Here is a 21,290-nt window from a genome sequence, read left to right on the forward strand (position 1 = left end):
TAAGATTTATTTATTTATTTACTAGCAATGATGTATGTGTATGCAGTGCGTGTCCATTAAGAGAGCCCTTAAGTCAGCTCTATCATGCAAGATAACATCGTGATAATGAAAGTCATTCATGGAAAACAAATGTGATTTTCCTGTCATTCACACCCCCCCCAACCCGACTAGGTGGCAGTAGCAGGTTCCCTAATGACGGCATATAATGGCGGCCTTCTCTGTCAGTCAGCACTCCTGTGTTGTTTTGCAGTAGCGGCTGCTCCAGCGAGTCTGCGTGATTTGCAAATGCAAAATATGCACACAAACTGGACAACTGATTTTTATATCAGTAACAAGCAAGGTTTGACAATACGTTTTAATATAAGGGTACGCAACTTCTGAAGTGTGTGAAACTTGTGACAGTCATTACAACAGTAAACCCCTGCGGATTGCAGAATACAACAGAATTGACACCACTGGGGGCAGCGATATAGATTAAACAAATAACACAAACCAACCAGAGGGAATTGTTCATTCTAAACGTTAAAAACATAGACATGTTAATGGTTTGATAATGTTTGCAGTGTCAACCCCCCCCCCGTCAACCCCCCCCCAAAAAAAAGGTATTCCCGCCGAACTTAAACATACCTGGGTTAATTTTACAGGAAAGGTGCCAAATACAACTAGATCATAAATCCTCTGCATTTCTAAATTTATTTTTTGAAAAAAACTACTTTTTATTTCTTAACCTGACTGGAGTTAAGAATGACAAGGAAAATAAAGACATGAATAATTAGACCTGTTTTGAATTTTCTGTGTGTCAGATCTCCAGTAGGGTAGTGTTTAGTTCATAACTGGACCAGCTTGCAGTATCACTGGGGAGAATATCATTTTGTAGTTTCTTTGATTACATGATGATGGTAAACAGAAAGCACACTGAAATATACTGGTGTCTGACAAAGTCAGGGCTCATACAGGACTTCAATGGCTTCCAGTGAAAAGGATATCATTGTATGGAACAGCGGTCTTCTACTGCCTCTCTTGCTGCTGCTGCTCCTATTGGTCCTGCTGCTGCTGCTGCTCCTATTGGTCCTGGTACTACTCCTGCTGCTGCTCCTACTCTTGCTGATGCTAGCATTATTGATTCATTTGTAATTGAATAGTTTCATTTTCTGTTTTTCAGCCTGCTCGTACATCTGGTTGGTGTAGCATGTGCCTCCATTCGCTGCCACCATTGCCTGTATTTTCTCCAGCAGCTCAGTGACCTGGGTGCGATCGCACCTGCTGTTGAAGGCGTGATACCATCCCCATACTTTGCAATAACCTTCTTGAGGTTCTGATGACCTCTCTGAATGTATTCCTCAATCATCTCATTATCTTCCAGATTGTCTCTGTTGGTGAAGAGTACCTCGCAGCTTCCTCACCAAGTCTTCAGGATTAGATTCACTGTTTTTGAATCGCCCTCTGTGAATCGACCCAACTTTAGCACAATGAGAAATGCATGGAGGCCCGGGAAGACATAGAAATGCACTTCCCAATCTCATGTAAACGTTCTGTGTCGATGTACTCCCTGCAATACAAGCCGGGAGTGTCGACCACAGCAACGCTTCTCCCATCAACTTCTCCTTTCATCTTCTCACACACTCTCATAATTGAACAGTCGTAGGCAATGTGAAACTTCTTTGAGCCCAGGATAGTGTTTCCTGCTGCACTCTTCCCATTCCCACATTTTCCAAGCAGCACCATCCTTACCTCAGGAGCATTTCCTCGGACACTGAAGAAAGAAAAAGAAAGCAGTTGAGAACACAAATGAAAACAATGTTGTGTTGCCATTGTGAACTCCTAGTAACATTGTTCTACAGAGTTCCTCTATTTTACAATAATATGATGCAGTTGTGATGATTGTAAAGAGGAGCTGCTGCTTTATATATCTGAAACAAAAAAAACACCAAGTTATCAAAAGTACAAAAGTGCCCAGCTATTTAAAGGAGAGAGATCACAACTAATCTGATAACATTAAAATCTACTTAAACATTCTTTTCTACGCTGGTCTAGAGACAAGCAAAGTCATGTCTTTGACAGGACACAATACTACACGGACTATTCAACAAGTGTACATGTCCAGATCAATTATAATAAGAAAGAGCAAGACCCCAATAAATATACTGTATATGTTTAGCAATAATAATAATTTTAATAATAATAATAAAGTTTTCCCTAAGTGTATGTCATTTTTCTATTCTAATTATGTTAGGGACTATTTTCCTCAGCGGAATGTTAACTGGTGAAATATCAGAAGTTCAAGGTAAATATAAGTTTTTTTTAAAGAGAAAATGAATAAATCAATTGTTTTCTAATTGTGACAGAGCCCTCTCGATGCGGCTCTACCGTGTGGTAGATGACCTTGACTTTCGCTCCAGTCGTGGTCATTTACCACACGGTAGAGCCGCATCGATGGGCTCTACGCATATATATATATATATATATATATATATATATATATAAATAAAAAACAGGTGATTCCAGCTGGATTATTAATATTATTCATTGTTGTTGTTAATGTATGTATGAAAATCCACATTTTTACGAGGCACAAATTTTGCAAAGGGATTGCGCATTGCTTCGGATATCCTGGCCTACATCCCAAAAGCGTGTCAATTATTCATATTTCATTCATTAAAGAAAGTAAAAACAGGTACGCTGACGTGTTTCAACATGTCGTCTTCATCAGAGTGTATTGAAAGCAGGATTCAATAGATCTATTAAATGCACCCGGTACTCATTGTCATTTAACACCTTATCTAAATTACTAGAAATAGTAATCTAGCAATCAATGCATTCAATTCACATTCTAGATACCAGATATATTATAGCAGCAGTGTATCTGGACCGCAGCAGGATGCAGTTTAAGCAAGGAAAACTGTTATTTTTATTGAAGCGTTGGAACAGCAGGCAAATGGATGCTCCCTTATTAAACGGTTTAGCTCAGATAAACAGCTCCAGGACAACACGACCCCGAGCTGCACGCTGGCAGCTCTTAAATAGAGATCCCCACAAGCCCACACACACACAGGGGTACATTTACATACACACGGTCCAATCGCTCAGACCCTCAGTCCTGTGCAAACAGCTGGCTGGCGGAACAGAGCACAAATCACAGTGCAACCAACACAGACCCCTTCTACATACAGCTGCACTGTGCACGTGACACCACAGGCAGCACGCCAGCACAAAACACGCTTCTACTCACAACAATACACTAACACTCCCGCACCACCAGCCCAAGCGCTCACACCCAAACTGACTTGTCATTACACTGAGCTGGTCCCGGTGTGGTTGTCAGGGTGGAGGACAGCAACGGAGAGGTCCTGGCAGCACGGTTGAGGCCAACGCAATGTGAGAACCACTTCAGGGGCTGTGCCAGTCATGGACGGCAGTCCCTCCTGGGTCCGGGCTTCCTGAGACTGCTGCCACCCTCCACGCAGCGTGGCAGAGGCTAGCTATTACAGCCACAACAGCAACTTCGGAACCCGACTGCTTTTTGGCGAGGGCTGGGTGGTGCAGCCACAGCTTGGGGCAACTCTAGGGTTAGGGTTAGGGTTAGGGTTAGGGTTAGCGTGGGGCTCTGTCTCTGTCTCTAGGGCTCCGGCAGTGTGGGTTTGTCTCTCTCGGCCTCTCTCTGGGGCTCTGGCAGAGCTGGGCTGTCTCTGGGGCTCTGGCGGCGCAGGGTTCTCTCTCTGGGGCTCTGTCTCTAGGCTCTGGCAGCGCGGGTTTGTCTCTCTCAGCCTCTCTCTTGGGCTCTGGCAGTGCAGGACAGTCTCTTCCGAGCAGTGGGAGGTACTCTGACGGCAGCGTGGGGAACTTTCTCTTGGGCAGCGCTGTAACAAACCCAATCCTTAAGCAACGTCCAATAACTAGTATTTTGTGACAGAAATACAAATAAACTACCCTGAACAATATAACTCTCCAAAGCAGTAGGATTGCATAACATACCAAGAAAAATTGCTGGGTAAGTCTGGATTGTTTACAACAAATAGAAAATAGGAAGATAATTAAACCAGAAGGCAACGCCAGAATTCAAATAGCAGATGTTATTGAATATGCGTGGAATATTATACTTGTAGACAGATGTATCAAACATTTGGTGTACACGAGTTTTAATCAGACAGCATTTGAACCATTCAAAATGTTTACCAGAACATGCATTAATACCAGTCATGTAGGACAGATTAAAGCTTTCTGTAATATACAGCCTAACATAGCCAATGCTGATTAAAGTGTTTACCACTGAATCCATCAGACTGTCCTTATAGAAAAAAAATGTCCATGAAACAACCACAACCACCAATACTTTAAAGGTCCCAAGATGTTATATCTGGTCCGCATTGAGAATGCATGAAGTAACTTAAAAATGATGGTGATTAAGTAGATTCAAGAAAATGCACAGAGTCCTTTTCTTCAATCAGTTGCCAGGTTTATTGAAATATGCAGGGAGTCTGGTCCCAGGTGCAGGACAAACAGAATACTCATCATTACAATGTTTGCATGACATTAAATACCCTTCTGTATAGATGGTCCACCTCCCCTTTCTCTGACACTTAACCAATTGCAAAGGTAATTTAATTTATTGTGTGTGTGTGTGTGTCTGTGTGTGTAGTCTAGTGTGACAACCTCTGAACTCAGTGCATTCTTCACACTCCTGGAGACAAAAGGTCCATACATCTGCCTTTTGTTATCTTCTTGCGACCCCTTTTATCCCAGTGGCATTATCTCTTTCGATCTCTCTGAAGTCTTTAGAGCCTGTGCTAATTGTAGTCCACAGCATTGTTATCTCGTTAGCTTGCAGTCAATGTTGGGCAAGAGCTTGTAGACGCAACGTCTCTATCAATGGTTAGCAGTACATGCAATTTGAACCAAACAGTCAGCTATCTGCAATATTAGTCTCTTTTCAGAAAAGAACACCAGTATAGCTCTGCCAGTCCACATGCGTAGCAAACTCCTAATCAATTCTCGATCCATGTTTTCCAACAATGCAGTTGAACCAGAAAAGTTTGAACACAAAACAAAAATCAGACTTCTGTGCTGGGTGCAACTTATTCCCCAATAAATAAACACAAATGATAATAATCCAAAACAGTCAGAACAGCCCAGATAATCCAGTAGCAAAAAATAAGATTCCTCCCCATCAGGAGATCTCACCCAGTTCTTCCTTGGTCCTGTAGAGCTTGGAGTTTCCAACCAGGTAAGAAGACAAAAGGTGATGATTTGGATAATAAATTGATTAGTCACTGTTGTTGTTCTTAGGATCCAAATAAACAATTTGAATGATGTGGATAGTTTCAATTTGGCAGGAGATTAGATAACTGGTTACTTTCAAACTGGAAAAATGTCAGATTAGAGAAAATACACTGTTTCTAACAAACAAAAGATTATTGCTTCCTGATTTCTCCTTTACAGACCAGCAACCTCCCTCTTCAAACACTCTGCATCCACAAAAACCACACCCGAAAAAGAATCACCCCAGCAAAAAAGGAACCAACCTCCCCACCAGGAAGTAATAGTCCTATTAAAAGAGCAACCAATTAAGATACTTAGACTTAATAATAAATCAAGCCCAATAAGACCTGTGCCAAGGCAATTAGAAAAACACCTGAATCAAATTAGAATTTCCATGTGGAAATTAAGGAAAAGATCATTCAGTTAAAACAAGAGAGAAAGTCCAGTGCAGAGATAAACCCCCTACCAAACTTTAAAAGTATATTGAAATAGCTTCACCTAATTTTAGCTTATGGAATCTGAAAGGCCCACTTTAAAAATGAGAACAAAATTACTTATTTAGCAATTGAACAGAGAATTAAATTAACCTGGCCAGGTATTCTGATACTCAATTAAGAGCAGCAGGCAGCAAATTACTTATGCTGCATTCATGTTCAGCGCGGGGTTCTCTTTCTCAGATAGTAGCGCAGGGCTCGCTCTCTGGGGCTCTCTCTCTCTCTGGGGCTCTGGCAATGCTGGGCTCTCTCTCTGGGGCTCTGGCGATGCTGGGCTCTCTCTCTGGGGATCTGGCGATGCTGGGCTCTCTCTCTGGGGCTCTCTCTCTCTGGGGCACTGGCGATGCTGGGCTCCCTCTCTGGGGATCTGGCAATGCTGGGCTCTCTCTCTGGGGCTCTCTCTCTCTGGGGCTCTCTCTCTGGGGCACTGGCGATGCTGGGCTCCCTCTCTGGGGATCTGGCAATGCTGGTCTCTCTCTCTCTCTCTCTGGGGCTCTGGAGCTGGCAGCATAGAACGCTCCCTCCTTGGCGGCACGGGGCACTCTCCCTCCAGCAGCGTGGGACTGTCTGGCAGCGGTCTCTCTAGCAGCGACTTGATGACCACCTGGATGACCTCATCACAATCCCTCTCCGAGCACCACGGCTTCTCCTGGTGCCACACCCCCAGCTGTGCTCTCTCCCACTCGTCCAGTGCAGGGCTCTCTCATTCAACAGGTAGAAGGAAGACAAATAAAAGAATCTATGAAAGAGTTTCAGACTGAGGGGGGAGGTGGCCGTTAGGGACATGTGTGCTTTGCACGGGGGGGGTATGTACAGGGCATGTACATGATTATTTGTTTATTTTTAGAATGGGGTACCCCTCCATCCCTGTGCAGTTTATTATTTTGTATTTGTTTTTGCATTATTATTTTATTATTATTATTATTATTATTATTTATATATGACGGCACAGCCGTGTTGTTTTGTTATTGTTTTATTAAATGTGACGAGCTGTATGTTTTGTATTGTTTTGCAGCGTGGATGGGAGGCCCCAGCCACATTAAAAACCTGTGCAGAATGTGACCGAGGGATTATCATATAATTGATAGCTAGTTAATCCCTCGGTCACTAATACAAAAGCTTGCAGTTCTCCCTGCTCTGAGTGGGAGTACAGAGGAGAGCATGGGAGAGCGAGAGGAGAAAGGAAATAAAAAATAAAGCAAGCATTCTAGGAACAGGGACAGCAACTGCCCAGCCTGACCTAGGATCGTATTATTGTTTGTGTTTTTGTTAAAGTATTTTCTATTATTTTTGTTATTTAAATAAATGGCGCAAGGGATAAAACAAGTAGTATAAAAAGAAATAAATAGAACACAAGTAGTAAAAAAAATAGGCGCACCAAGTTTTCCTTAAAAAACACCTTTGCTGAATTATAAAATTGTGTTTTTAATCTTAATTTAAAACAGAAAGCAATGGAGCCTCCCTTACAAATTGTGACAGATCACTCCACGATCTTGGTGCTCCAAAGCTGAACGCTCTGCCACCTGACTTGTTTCTCTGTATCCATGGTATACTGAGTAAACCATCCCATAATCAAAGAGAGCGACCAGGGACATATGGGCTCAGCAACTCTAAAAGATTCAGCACTGATAATAGCTCTGTGCCCTCCGCTCATTGGCATTTTTTTCCTACCAATTTTCATTGGCCCTTGAGTTAATTATTAGTTGTGTGATAAGTATTTCTTAACTAGCAATGGGATTAAGGAAGCGTATTTCTGTCTCAGTAAGATGATGATTCTTCAATTTGTGTCAAAATGCATCAAGACACATGGAATGACTTTAATTGTACGACATTTGCACTGGCCTACCCCCTCCAGGCTTTTATGATTGGAACACGCATTCCCACACCTAGAATAGTACGATGGTGTGATGACATCCACATTCTGAAAAAAGGATGTTCTATTCTGGGTGCCAAAAGTGGTTGTAAACAGAGCCAGTGAGCATGTTAAGCAAGTGAGCTGCTCAGAGCAGCTCAGATAAAGAAGCTACTTAATGGCATGATCAATTCCACTCCTCCTGAGCAGCTCAAAGCTACAGAGCAGATTTCATCAGTGATCTGAGTCACTTAAAGAGTAAGTAGGGGGGGTTCTGAAAAATATAGCGGTCCCCACGTGTTGCTACAACTGTTTAAATAACGTCCCTGTCATTTTTCTCAGATTGCACACACACACCCCACCCCCCCACCACCAAATTCCTGATTTTGTATTTTCAAAAGCTGCCAGATATGCAAACACTATACAAAAACTATCAAATAAAAGGTTCCGCATATGCACCTCACTATAGTGTAAGTGAATCTACAATCACTGAACTAATCTCTTCAATAATAAATAAAGCCCGACTCCAGCTACACGCCCAGCCATCAGCGGTTTCGGATTCTTGTTTAGGCTTCGATCCCGGGTCGTGTCCAATTCAGTACCCTCTCAGAAATCTGTACGCCCTGGCGCACTGTGCATGCGCAAAATTAGATTGGCACATGTGCATGGCTGATTCTTCTTTTACTCGTGTCTGGGGTAAAATACGACTGGTGTGCACGCGCAGCAGTTGTCGGCTGCATTTTGCAATCACCAGTTGTCGGCTGCATTTTGCAATCATTTACTAACGTTTGACAGGACCACATGATTTCTTTGTGATGTGTATAGTCAGCTATGGTCTGTTTTCATTACAAACATCTTTAGCATGTTCTTTAATTCGCAGCTTATCACAATGATCTTACTTGAGCAACCTGTGGAGTTTTGTCTTGGTTAAAAACAAGTCTTTTTTTTGTAATACAAGCCTACATGATATTACTCGCAGCTGTAAAAATACACTTATTATCACGGATTAATGCTTAGTGTATTAATTGTGCGACCTACATGTTATAGAAACCATTGTGTTGATATGAAAGTAGACTATTTTCTATACATTTTTTGGATTTCAAAAATTGAAAGTAAATGATCACAAAAGTTTTCAATGAGTAATGTGAGAATTAATTTCATGTTGTGGCTGCAGTTTTATCAATAAATTACACAAACTTTTTCTTTAGTTGTAGTTTTAGAAAAGGTATACAAGATGATAACTTGTCAATGAAAAATTGCTACAGAGAAGGGTGATGATATAGGAAGATATTTGTGAAATTTAAAGGTAACTTAAGGTAATTTATAGGTAAGCATTGACCTGTGTCTTGTACAGATGAACTTGTTGTCTTGACTTTGCTGGTTGTGTCACTGCTCACAGTATAGCCCAACTTCCCTTCCACTGTGTATCTAAATTCATACTCTGTGTTCGGCTGCAAGCCTGATACAGTGAGGGTCTCTGTTTTATCAGTGCTGGATTGAATTGCCTATTCCTTCTGATTAATGCACTTATACTCCAGATGGTATTTCAGTTTCTTATCAGAATCACTACTGGGGGGGGGGCACCACCTTCAGAGTCACACGGTCATGGGTGACATCACAGCCCTCAGGGTCGTCAGGTTTTGATGGGTCTTGAAATGTGTGTATTGCGAGGATCCACTTTCATGCAGGAGAATGCAGGCTCCGGGAAACTCCTGGTCTTCCTTAGAAGCTACGAAGAACTTTGTTTTCTTATTCTCCCTGTTGAGGTCCACTAACTCCTGGAATATCTTCAAAACCATTTCGCTGCTCACCCATTGCTTGCTCTCTTGATGCCAATCATTTCTAGGAGTTGAATGCTCAGGGTTCTTTCTCGCTTGGGTTTCAAGGTAGTTTTATAGATCTTCCAGATATGGTTCTGGCTTGTGCAGTGAGGTGAATGTAAAGCAAACAATATTTTCAGTCTCATTGTTTAATTCTTCCAGGTCTAGCTCATTCACAGAATATACAGCATGGATGTCTTTTAAAATAGTAAGGCAACGTCTCACTACATTGATTTCTCTCTCTTTGCTGTTCAGCCAAGCATGTTGTGCTTTAAAGTTAAAAGGGGACTCTTCATGATTGTTTAAAATCTCTGCGAGTGATTCTTCCTCTTGCTCACCTCCGCGGATGGAAGGCAGCACGGCGGACAGTTTGCTCATGAAATTCATCTTAAGAACATAAGAACATAAGAAAGTTTACAAACGAGAGGAGGCCATTCGGCCCACCTTGCTCGTTTGGTTGTTAGTAGCTTATTGATCCCAAAATCTCATCAAGCAGCTTCTTGAAGGATCCCAGGGTGTCAGCTTCAACAACATTACTGGGGAGTTGATTCCAGACCCTCACAATTCTCTGTGTAAAAAAGTGTCTCCTATTTTCTGTTCTGAATGCCCCTTTTTCTAAACTCCATTTGTGACCCCTGGTCCTTGTTTCTTTTTTCAGGCTGAAAAAGTCCCTTGGGTCGACACTGTCAATACCTTTTAGAATTTTGAATGCTTGAATTAGGTCGCCACGTAGTCTTCTTTGTTCAAGACTGAACAGATTCAATTCTTTTAGCCTGTCTGCATATGACATGCCTTTTAAGCCCGGAATAATTCTGGTCGCTCTTCTTTGCACTCTTTCTAGAGCAGCAATATCTTTTTTATAGCGAGGTGACCAGAACTGCACACAATATTCAAGATGAGGTCTTACAAGTGCATTGTACAGTTTTAACATTACTTCCCTTGATTTAAATTCAACACTTTTCACAATGTATCCGAGCATCTTGTTAGCCTTTTTTATAGCTTCCCCACATTGCCTAGATGAAGACATTTCTGAGTCAACAAAAACTCCTAGGTCTTTTTCATAGATTCCTTCTCCAATTTCAATATCTCCCATATGATATTTATAATGTACATTTTTATTTCCTGCGTGCAGTACCTTACACTTTTCTCTATTAAATGTCATTTGCCATGTGTCTGCCCAGTTCTGAATCTTGTCTAGATCATTTTGAATGACCTTTGCTGCTGCAACAGTGTTTGCCACTCCTCCTACTTTTGTGTCGTCTGCAAATTTAACAAGTTTGCTTACTATACCAGAATCTAAATCATTAATGTAGATTAGGAATAGCAGAGGACCTAATACTGATCCCTGTGGTACACCGCTGGTTACCACACTCCATTCTGAGGTTTTTCCTCTAATCAGTACTTTCTGTTTTCTACATGTTAACCACTCCCTAATCCATGTACATGCGTTTCCTTGAATCCCAACTGCGTTCAGTTTGAGAATTAATCTTTTGTGCGGGACTTTGTCAAAAGCTTTCTGGAAATCTAAATAAACCATGTCATATGCTTTGCAATTATCCATTATCGATGTTGCATCCTCAAAAAAATCAAGCAAGTTAGTTAGGCACGATCTCCCTTTCCTAAAACCATGTTGACTGTCTCCCAGGACCCTGTTACCATATAGGTAATTTTCCATTTTGGATCTTATTATAGTTTCCATAAGTTTGCATATAATAGAAGTCAGGCTTACTGGTCTGTAGTTACCTGGTTCAGTTTTGTTTCCCTTTTTGTGGATCGGTATTACGTTTGCAATTTTCCAGTCTGTCGGTACCACCCCTGTGTCAAGAGACTGCTGCATGATCTTGGTTAGCGGTTTGTAAATTACTTCTTTCATTTCTTTGAGTACTACTGGGAGGATCTCATCCGGCCCAGGGGATTTGTTTATTTTAAGAGCTCCTAGTCCCTTTAACACTTCTGCCTCAGTTATGCTAAAGTTATTTAAAACTGGATAGGAACTGGATGACATGTGGGGCATGTTGTCAGTATCTTCCTTTGTAAAAACTTGTGAAAAGTAATCATTTAACATATTTGCTATTTTTTTTTCTTCCTCTACGATTTTGCCATTTGTATCTCTTAAACATTTAATCTCCTCTTTGAATGTTCTCTTGCTGTTGTAATATTGGAAAAACATTTTGGAATTGGTTTTAGCTCCCTTAGCAATGTTCATTTCTATTTCTCTCTTGGCCTTTCTAACTTCCTTTTTGACTTGCGTTTGCAGTTCCGTGTACTCTTTCTGCGTACTTTCTTTTTGGTCCTTTTTTAATGCTCTGTAAAGTGCCTTTTTTCGCTGAATATTTTTTTTAATTGATCTATTAAACCATTTTGGCAATTTAGTTTTACATTTAGATTTGTCTACTTTAGGGATGTAATTGTTTTGCGCCTCTAGTACTACATTTTTGAAGAACAACCATCCTTCTTCTGTGGGTGTTTTCTCTATTTTACTCCAATCTACTTCTGTTAGTCTCTGTTTCATACCTTCATAGTTTGCTTTTCTAAAATTGTAAACCTTAACTTTAGTCTTTACTTTTGGGGATTTAAAAAACACTTCAAATGAGACCATGTTGTGGTCTGAGTTTGCCAGTGGTTCTCTGACCTCTGTTTTAGTTATTCTATCTTCGTTATTTGAAAAGACTAAATCAAGGCATGCCTCCCCTCTAGTGGGTGCCTTCACAAATTGTGTTAGGAAGCAGTCATTTGTCATTTCCACCATTTCTATTTCATCCTTCGTGCTACCCACCGGGTTTTCCCATTTTATTTGGGGGAAGTTGAAATCCCCCATTAGTATGGCTTCTCCTTTGCTACACACATTTCTAATGTCATTGTATAACAGATTATTGTGCTCACCGTCTGAATCTGGCGGTCTATAGCATGCTCCTATTATTATGCCTTTTGAATTTTTGTCTGTTATTCTGACCCATATTGATTCGGTTTTATTTTCTTTGTCCAGGTTTAACACCTGGGCTTCAAGACTGTTTCTTATGTATAGCGCTACCCCTCCTCCTCTTCTGTCCTGCCTGTCTTTCCTATACAGTGTATACCCACAAATATTATATTCGTCCCCATCACTCTCAGATAACCACGTTTCTGTAACACCTATCACATCATAGTTACCTGTTAGTGCAGTAGCTTCAAGTTCTAGAATTTTGTTTCTGATACTTCTAGCATTTAGATAAATACATTTAATGGTTGTCTTACCTGAGTTGTTGTTCTTGTTTTGATGCGGTCTCCCTTCTGTTTTTTTGTTGATTTCTCCCCCCTTCCTTTCTAGTTTAAATGCTTCCGAACCTGCTCGAGGATCTTTTCTCCAAGTAGACTAGTTCCCTTGTTATTTAAATGCAGTCCATCCCGTCTATACAGATAGTCCTCGTTGTAGAATGTGGTCCAATGATCAAGATAGGTGAAGCCTTCCCGTGTGCACCACGTCTTCAGCCATTCGTTTTGATTAATTATTTCCAGCTGTCCATATGGTCCTTTGCAAGGTGCGGGTAGTATACCAGAAAATACCACAGTTTTGGTTTTCTCTTTTAATTTCCTTCCTAGCTCTCTGAATTTATTTTGCAGGGATTTTGGTCTGTCTCTTCCAATGTTGTTTGTACCGATGTGGACGACTACTACCGGGTCGTCTCCTGTTCGTTCTAGGAGCCTGTCCACGTTCTCAGTGATGTGCTTGACCGAGGCTCCTGGAAGGCAGCACACTGTTGTAGTAAGGGGGTCCAAACTGCGAACTGAACTTGCTGTGTTTCTCAATATGGAGTCCCCAACAATCATGACCTCCCTTCTTTTTGCTGTCTGGTCACCACTGTCAATAGGGTCCTGGATGTTGTTCCTTTCATTCTCTTGTTGTTGGTTCTGCTCATCAAAATTCTGAAGTGACTCAAATCTGTTGGTTGTTTTGATTTCTGGTGGTGGTGTTTGACGAAGTTTCTTTTTTTCCCTGCTTCTGCCTACCTGAACCCAGCTGTTCTGACCTTCTATCTCCCTGGTGGCTTTCAGTCTGTTAGGGGTGATGCAGACTTCCATGAATTGTGGGTGTGCCAGTTCCTCAAGATCCTGTTGCTGTCTCACTTCTTCCAGCTCCATTTCTAGCATACTTACTAGTTTATGCAAATCCTGGATCGTGCGACACTTTACGCACACTTGGTTTAGCTCCGCTGGGTTTTCTCGGATTTCCCACATCAAGCAGGTGTCACAGATTACAGGCTTGAAGACCATGTTGAGGTTTTTTTTTTTGAAGTTTAGTTTCTTCTGCAACTGTCAACCTGCTTTCCAACTGCTTCGAAACTGCTCTGTACTTTTCCACGCCTGTACTTCTCCCACTCGCTGTCGCTTCCACTCGCTGTCGCTGGGAAGACTGCCTCGTTTAACTGCGTTGTTCTGCTGTGCTGTCGGCTCCTCCCCTCGCCCGTGTCTCAAAACGGCGCTGAATTTGAATCAGCTGCTCCGAGTTTCAGCTTGTTTGTTATCAGAAAAACACACGCGGCTGTTTGACTTTGAGCTGCTGCTGTGTTTCCCCAATGTCCTCTGTTTTCTGATTAAAGCAATTCAAGATGCAATTTCTCCTTTCTGCTTCGAAACTGCTCTGTACTTTTCCACGCCTGTACTTCTCCCACTCGCTGTCGCTTCCACTCGCTCTTGTACAGTGTGCCCCTTTGTTTCAGTTGTTGAAACAACTCATTGACTTCTCATTGACTTCAGGAAACGTTCCAGCAACAATATCTTTTATCATGTCATTGCTTTGCATTTCAATTGTATTAAATTGCTCTAAAACAGTTTGTGCAGATGTTACCAAGTAGTCACTTATGTTCCTTTCCAGCTTGGCAGCCCTGGAGTCCAGCTTGATTAATGGGTACAGCCAGACTGTGACAGCCACTGCTTTCTCTCCTTTGTCCCCGAGCAATTCTGGAAGAGTTGAGTAGGCTTTCACAGCATCTTGGTAAGTTGATGGGTTAGATTTGAGATGAAAATCTCCATAAAATGAACATTCGAATTTTTCAACTTCAGCTTTTTCTGTTTCCTTCAAGTCAATAGAGCCTTGACCTTCCATTGTAAATTTAGGTATTTTACTTATTGCAAGCTCCATTTTTCCATGGATTTCCTGTTTTTTCTCCTCTAAGGATACCTGCCGGTCAAATACGAAATACGCCTGAGCTCCGTACAGCACAGCAGTGACCACGTGAGTCGCTGTCTTGTCTTCAAACACGCTGGGGTGACACTTTCCCTTTGGCCAGGTGATTCATGGTCAGATTCTCAAATTGTGTCGTTGTGTAGTACTGCAGAGTGACTCGGGATTGTCTTGTTGATTTCTTTGTGTCGTTAAAGTACTTTGCAGCTCCACTCACTTTAACCAACCCCCCCAGGAGACTTGCCTTCAGGGAAGCGTCCACTTTCAAATTAGAAGCCTTGTCTCCAGTGGAGTCCGAGGCAGTGACGCTGAACTCTGTTATAGGCTGATTTCTTCATTTATGTTGCCTTGTAGTTCTTCTGAGTTCCATAAAGTAATTCCTGCCATGCAATCAAAATAAACAACTCATTTATTGTTATTTGTTGTAATACAATCATCTCTTAAGGCAAAGTTCACGTCAGACTTTAAATAACTCTTTAAAATCCCCAATAATGTTCCAAAAAAAGGATATATATATATATTTATATATATATATAAATAAAGAGTGTGTGTGTGTGTTTGTGTGTGTGTGAGACAGCTAGGACGCATTGCTATGCGACCAGTTCAGCTGACCTGATCAGGTGGTCCGGATTTGCTGGGGCCGTGCCCGGGAAAGCTGCTCGGAGCTCAAACAAGCTACTGCAAGGCTATTGCTCCACAGTGCGCTGAACAAAGGCTTGTTTGTTTGCCAGCGGGAGGAGAGGGCCCACTGCACAGGACGACTACTACAGAACCCTTCAACTGCAACACGGTGCTGTGGAGGCTCTGCCCAGCCAGGACCGTCGGAGCGACCCAGAGTCACTGGGAGGCCGAGACTTCGGGAGCAACAGTAATAGATTAGTTCAGGGGGAGTTGATCCTAGTATAGAGAGGGTTATCGTAGGGTAGTAGGTTCCTGGAGCAGGACTTTCGTGAGACTGACGCTCGCCTTGTATTTTTGGCTTTGTTTTGTTTTCTTTACTAGATGTGACGCTCGGCTGCCATTGCTGGTACCCTAGTGTCGGCACTTGTGTTGTTAGTGGGTCTGTGTGCCTGTGCGGCATGTCAACACCATGCTCTTGGCTGCCTTGTGATTATTCAGTGACGACCCACACATGTAACACCCACCCCCCCTTACAGTATGTAATAAATAAATGCACTTACCCGTCACATGCGATTTCCGACAGTTTTCTGATACAAAGCCCATCTCTTCAGTGTTAAAATGTATTTGATTACACATCACAGCCCATGTTTTTTTTTTTCTTTTTCGCAAGCACAAATCGGTCCATACATTGTCTGTTACAGTAAAAGTCAGAATATTGGCAAATCTCAAGTTTTACTGGCGATATATAGGTAAACAAGGGAACTAGTCTTCTCGGAGAAAAGATCCTCGAGCAGGTTCGGAAGCATTTAAACTAGAAAGGAAGGGGGGAGAAATCAACAAAAAAACAGAAGGGAGACCGCATCAAAACAAGAACAACAACTCAGGTAAGACAACCATTAAATGTATTTATCTAAATGCTAGAAGTATCAGAAACAAAATTCTAGAACTTGAAGCTACTGCACTAACAGGTAACTATGATATGATAGGTGTTACAGAAACGTGGTTGTCTGAGAGTGATGGGGACGAATATAATATTTGTGGGTATACACTGTATAGGAAAGACAGGCAGGACAGAAGAGGAGGAGGGGTAGCGCTATACATAAGAAACAGTCTTGAAGCCCAGGTGTTAAACCTGGACAGAGAAAATAAAACCGAATCAATATGGGTCAGAATAACGGAAAAAATTCAAAAGGCATAAAAATAGGAGCATGCTATAGACCGCCAGATTCAGACGGTGAGCACAATAATCTGTTATACAATGACATTAGAAATGTGTGTAGCAAAGGAGAAGCCATACTAATGGGGGATTTCAACTTCCCCCAAATAAAATGGGAAAACCCGGTGGGTAGCGCGAAGGATGAAATAGAAATGGTGGAAATGACAAATGACTGCTTCCTAACACAATTTGTGAAGGCACCCACTAGAGGGGAGGCATGCCTTGATTTAGTCTTTTCAAATAACGAAGATAGAATAACTAAAACAGAGGTCAGAGAACCACTGGCAAACTCAGACCACAACATGGTCTCATTTGAAGTGTTTTTTAAATCCCCAAAAGTAATGACTAAAGCTAAGGTTTACAATTTTAGAAAAGCAAACTATGAAGGTATGAAACAGAGACTAACAGAAGTAGATTGGAGTAAAATAGAGAAAACACCCACAGAAGAAGGATGGTTGTTCTTCAAAAATGTAGTACTAGAGGCGCAAAACAATTATATCCCTAAAGTAGACAAATCTAAATGTAAAACTAAATTGCCAAAATGGTTTAATAGATCAATTAAAAAAAAATATTCAGCGAAAAAAGGCACTTTACAGAGCATTAAAAAAGGACCAAAAAGAAAGTACACAGAAAGAGTACACAGAACTGCAAACGCAAGTCAAAAAGGAAGTTAGAAAGGCCAAGAGAGAAATAGAAATAAACATTGCTAAGGGAGCTAAAACCAATTCCAAAATGTTTTTCCAATATTACAACAGCAAGAGAACATTCAAAGAGGAGATTAAATGTTTAAGAGATACAAATGGCAAAATCGTAGAGGAAGAAAAAAAAATAGCAAATATGTTAAATGATTACTTTTCACAAGTTTTTACAAAGGAAGATACTGACAACATGCCCCACATGTCATCCAGTTCCTATCCAGTTTTAAATAACTTTAGCATAACTGAGGCAGAAGTGTTAAAGGGACTAGGAGCTCTTAAAATAAACAAATCCCCTGGGCCGGATGAGATCCTCCCAGTAGTACTCAAAGAAATGAAAGAAGTAATTTACAAACCGCTAACCAAGATCATGCAGCAGTCTCTTGACACAGGGGTGGTACCGACAGACTGGAAAATTGCAAACGTAATACCGATCCACAAAAAGGGAAACAAAACTGAACCAGGTAACTACAGACCAGTAAGCCTGACTTCTATTATATGCAAACTTATGGAAACTATAATAAGATCCAAAATGGAAAATTACCTATATGGTAACAGGGTACTGGGAGACAGTCAACATGGTTTTAGGAAAGGGAGATCGTGTCTAACTAACTTGCTTGATTTTTTTGAGGATGCAACATCGATAATGGATAATTGCAAAGCATATGACATGGTTTATTTAGATTTCCAGAAAGCTTTTGACAAAGTCCCGCACAAAAGATTAATTCTCAAACTGAACGCAGTTGGGATTCAAGGAAACACATGTACATGGATTAGGGAGTGGTTAACATGTAGAAAACAGAAAGTACTGATTAGAGGAAAAACCTCAGAATGGAGTGTGGTAACCAGCGGTGTACCACAGGGATCAGTATTAGGTCCTCTGCTATTCCTAATCTACATTAATGATTTAGATTCTGGTATAGTAAGCAAACTTGTTAAATTTGCAGACGACACAAAAGTAGGAGGAGTGGCAAACACTGTTGCAGCAGCAAAGGTCATTCAAAATGATCTAGACAAGATTCAGAACTGGGCAGACACATGGCAAATGACATTTAATAGAGAAAAGTGTAAGGTACTGCACACAGGAAATAAAAATGTACATTATAAATATATATTGGGAGATATTGAAATTGGAGAAGGAATCTATGAAAAAGACCTAGGAGTTTTTGTTGACTCAGAAATGTCTTCATCTAGACAATGTGGGGAAGCTATAAAAAAGGCTAACAAGATGCTCGGATACATTGTGAAAAGTGTTGAATTTAAATCAAGGGAAGTAATGTTAAAACTGTACAATGCACTAGTAAGACCTCATCTTGAATATTGTGTGCAGTTCTGGTCACCTCGCTATAAAAAAGATATTGCTGCTCTAGAAAGAGTGCAAAGAAGAGCGACCAGAATTATTCCGGGCTTAAAAGGCATGTCATATGCAGACAGGCTAAAAGAATTGAATCTGTTCAGTCTTGAACAAAGAAGACTACGTGGCGACCTAATTCAAGCATTCAAAATTCTAAAAGGTATTGACAGTGTCGACCCAAGGGACTTTTTCAGCCTGAAAAAAGAAACAAGGACCAGGGGTCACAAATGGAGTTTAGAAAAAGGGGCATTCAGAACAGAAAATAGGAGACACTTTTTTACACAGAGAATTGTGAGGGTCTGGAATCAACTCCCCAGTAATGTTGTTGAAGCTGACACCCTGGGATCCTTCAAGAAGCTGCTTGATGAGATTTTGGGATCAATAAGCTACTAACAACCAAACAAGCAAGATGGGCCGAATGGCCTCCTCTCGTTTGTAAACTTTCTTATGTTCTTATGTTCTTAAACCTGAAGAATAACCAAGTGCCTTTACCAGTGAAGCTTCGCTAAATCATAAGATTAACCTGGAACTGTCCGAAAAACAATCTGTTTCTTCATAATTCCAGACATTTACCACCTTACTTGGTAAATGTTGACAGGTCCGGTAAGATTTACCAGATTTGAACTTTTGAAGTTATGCTGTTCAGATGCAGAGTGGCTGATTACCCTGCGGGGCTCCCTATTGAATCTCTGCTGTTCATGCGCCTCACACTGGTGCATTGTCTCACTCATGTGGGCTGAACAAGTGCAAGCAAGGGTCAGGAGTTACCTGGAATGAGGCGATCCTTCCGGCAGTCATACAGCATTCCCAGCTGAAAGGGTCGTCCGAGAGCTGCTATCTCCAGCGTCTCATCCCCTGTATTAGCCATGCTTTACCTGAAGAAGAGGCAGCCCTACAAAACAAGCGTGACACATCTGATCAGTAGTTTCCATCTTCAAGTGTAGTGTTGAGAAAGTGAAATTACATTACAAGTCTGTGCTGACTCTGAAGGGTCGAAGATGAACACGCACTGTCCTCCGAAGCGTGTGCCGTCAGCTGCCTGCTTTTTTACACACTGCGGACTCACCATGCAGCCACCCAGAGCTACAGCGTCGGAGGACAACACAGCCCTGGGCAGCTTACAGGCAAGCCCGCAGGCGCCCGGCCAGTCTACAGGGGTCGCTGGTGCACTGTGAGCCGAGGACACCCTGGCCGACCTAACCCTCCTCCCCCTGGGCGACCTCGAACCGGTGACGTCCAGACTATATGTCTACGTGAATGCTTTTACTGGATGCACCACTCGGGAGCCCCTCGGTTGTTTTTAATGCAATAGTAAATACCCAGCAGTCATATAATACTGCAGCTAGCGGTTGAAGCCTGTGTTTGAGCTGGGTAGAATGGCGGTTCTGGTTATGGCTCTTATTATCATGTATAGTTTCGGTAAAGTAGTCACTTTAATGTTAAACCCCATTTTTTAACTTTGACCCTGTCACTGGATTTGCACACAATATTGCATGTGTGGTCTCGTGGGTTCGGGCTCTTGACGTGACCCATTTCGTTCCGCTTGGATTCCGAGATCCGGATAGTGGAAAAAAAAAAAAAGGTAATCATTTGCTTGTTTTTTATTTGTCACTCAGCAACACCCAAACAGCTTGTAATTTTGGTTTGAAATTTTCAGGGTACAGAAGGGCAGCACAGCTCTTCTAATCAGTGAGGAATGGTTATAGTTTCAGTCATGTCTAGAGGTTTCCCAGCTCTAAACAATATCCTGCATTTGTCGAGATATTAGAGTTGGTTCACTTAATCCACTATGCCTACACAAACTGGTAAGCTGTCAAACGTTGTACATTTGCACTCTTGAGATTATTAGCTCAAATATCCTGTGCAACATGAAGAAAAGTTCATTCCAAACCCTTAACTGTTAATTCTTTATTATAAATGTAGGGATTTGTAAATATCTGTCAAAGATGAACTTTTTGACAAAAGAAATACTAACCGGTTGTCACACTGTAATAAAATACAAAATAGAATGAAAATAGAAAACATCTTGTGCCGGTAAGTTGATGTAACAACTGAGCCAGTGAAACAAAGCAGTTTCCATGCAAGACATTTAAAAAAAGACTGTCGTCCATTTGGAACAAGAAAATAACTCTACATTTTTAAGGTGTGTTTGTGAATTCTTTACTTACAAGTATTAATAAATATCGACTACGCTTTTTCTTATGGCAGTTTGTTGCAATATGTAGGCATGTTCGTAGTTCATATTAGTTTCATAGCAAATCCAGTTTATTCATGAATGTTAAACATGTGTCACTTGAATCTGTGATATCCATACATTTGATATTTTCTAACAGACACATTTTCTTCAGTATCATGCGTCTGTTAACCACATCATTTAAAAATGTTAGCCTTGTGTATTTGAACCAGTGCATTTGACCTAGTGCTTGTCTATGGATAAGTGGCATTCAAAATATCTGTGTGTTAAAGTTTTAGGGTGCTTCATTTACCCTTGGTTGTTGGTGTCTCTGTTATCTTAATTGCTCAGGTTTTGACAAGCGTCAGGCTTCAGGACACAACCTATACTTAAACAAACGTGTTGTTTTCCTTTTCAAAATCATTCCAAGATATATTTTAGAAACTGTTGGAAATACTGAAACAAATTGCCCATCAGTTGAATTGACTTTGCCACAAACAAACCTCTCCAGTGACCTCTGAATCAGGGATGTTCTTCATTCAAAAATTAAGCCCCTAGGCTCTAGAACTATCCAAGCTTGTATGGGTGCCACAGACATTTACTATTGTACTGTGTGTTTGTGTGTGTGTGTGCAGTGACTTCATTTCT

The 21,290-nt window shown here is 41.3% G+C and overlaps 1 protein-coding gene across 1 annotated transcript; it reads right to left on the reverse strand.

Annotated features, from left to right (window-relative positions):
- Positions 1–1,461: 1,461 nt before the first annotated feature.
- LOC121301772 (verrucotoxin subunit beta-like) lies at positions 1,462–19,337 on the reverse strand. The gene is given in 7 exon segments (XM_041231371.1): positions 1,462–1,753; positions 3,295–3,479; positions 9,648–9,809; positions 14,248–14,671; positions 14,673–14,913; positions 14,916–14,963; positions 19,238–19,337. Coding segments are annotated over 7 exon segments (1,452 nt in total).
- Between the last annotated feature and the right edge of the window lie 1,953 nt (positions 19,338–21,290).

This window comes from Polyodon spathula, chromosome 28, assembly GCF_017654505.1.
Source record: "Polyodon spathula isolate WHYD16114869_AA chromosome 28, ASM1765450v1, whole genome shotgun sequence".
NCBI classification, from domain to species: Eukaryota; Metazoa; Chordata; class Actinopteri; order Acipenseriformes; family Polyodontidae; genus Polyodon; species Polyodon spathula.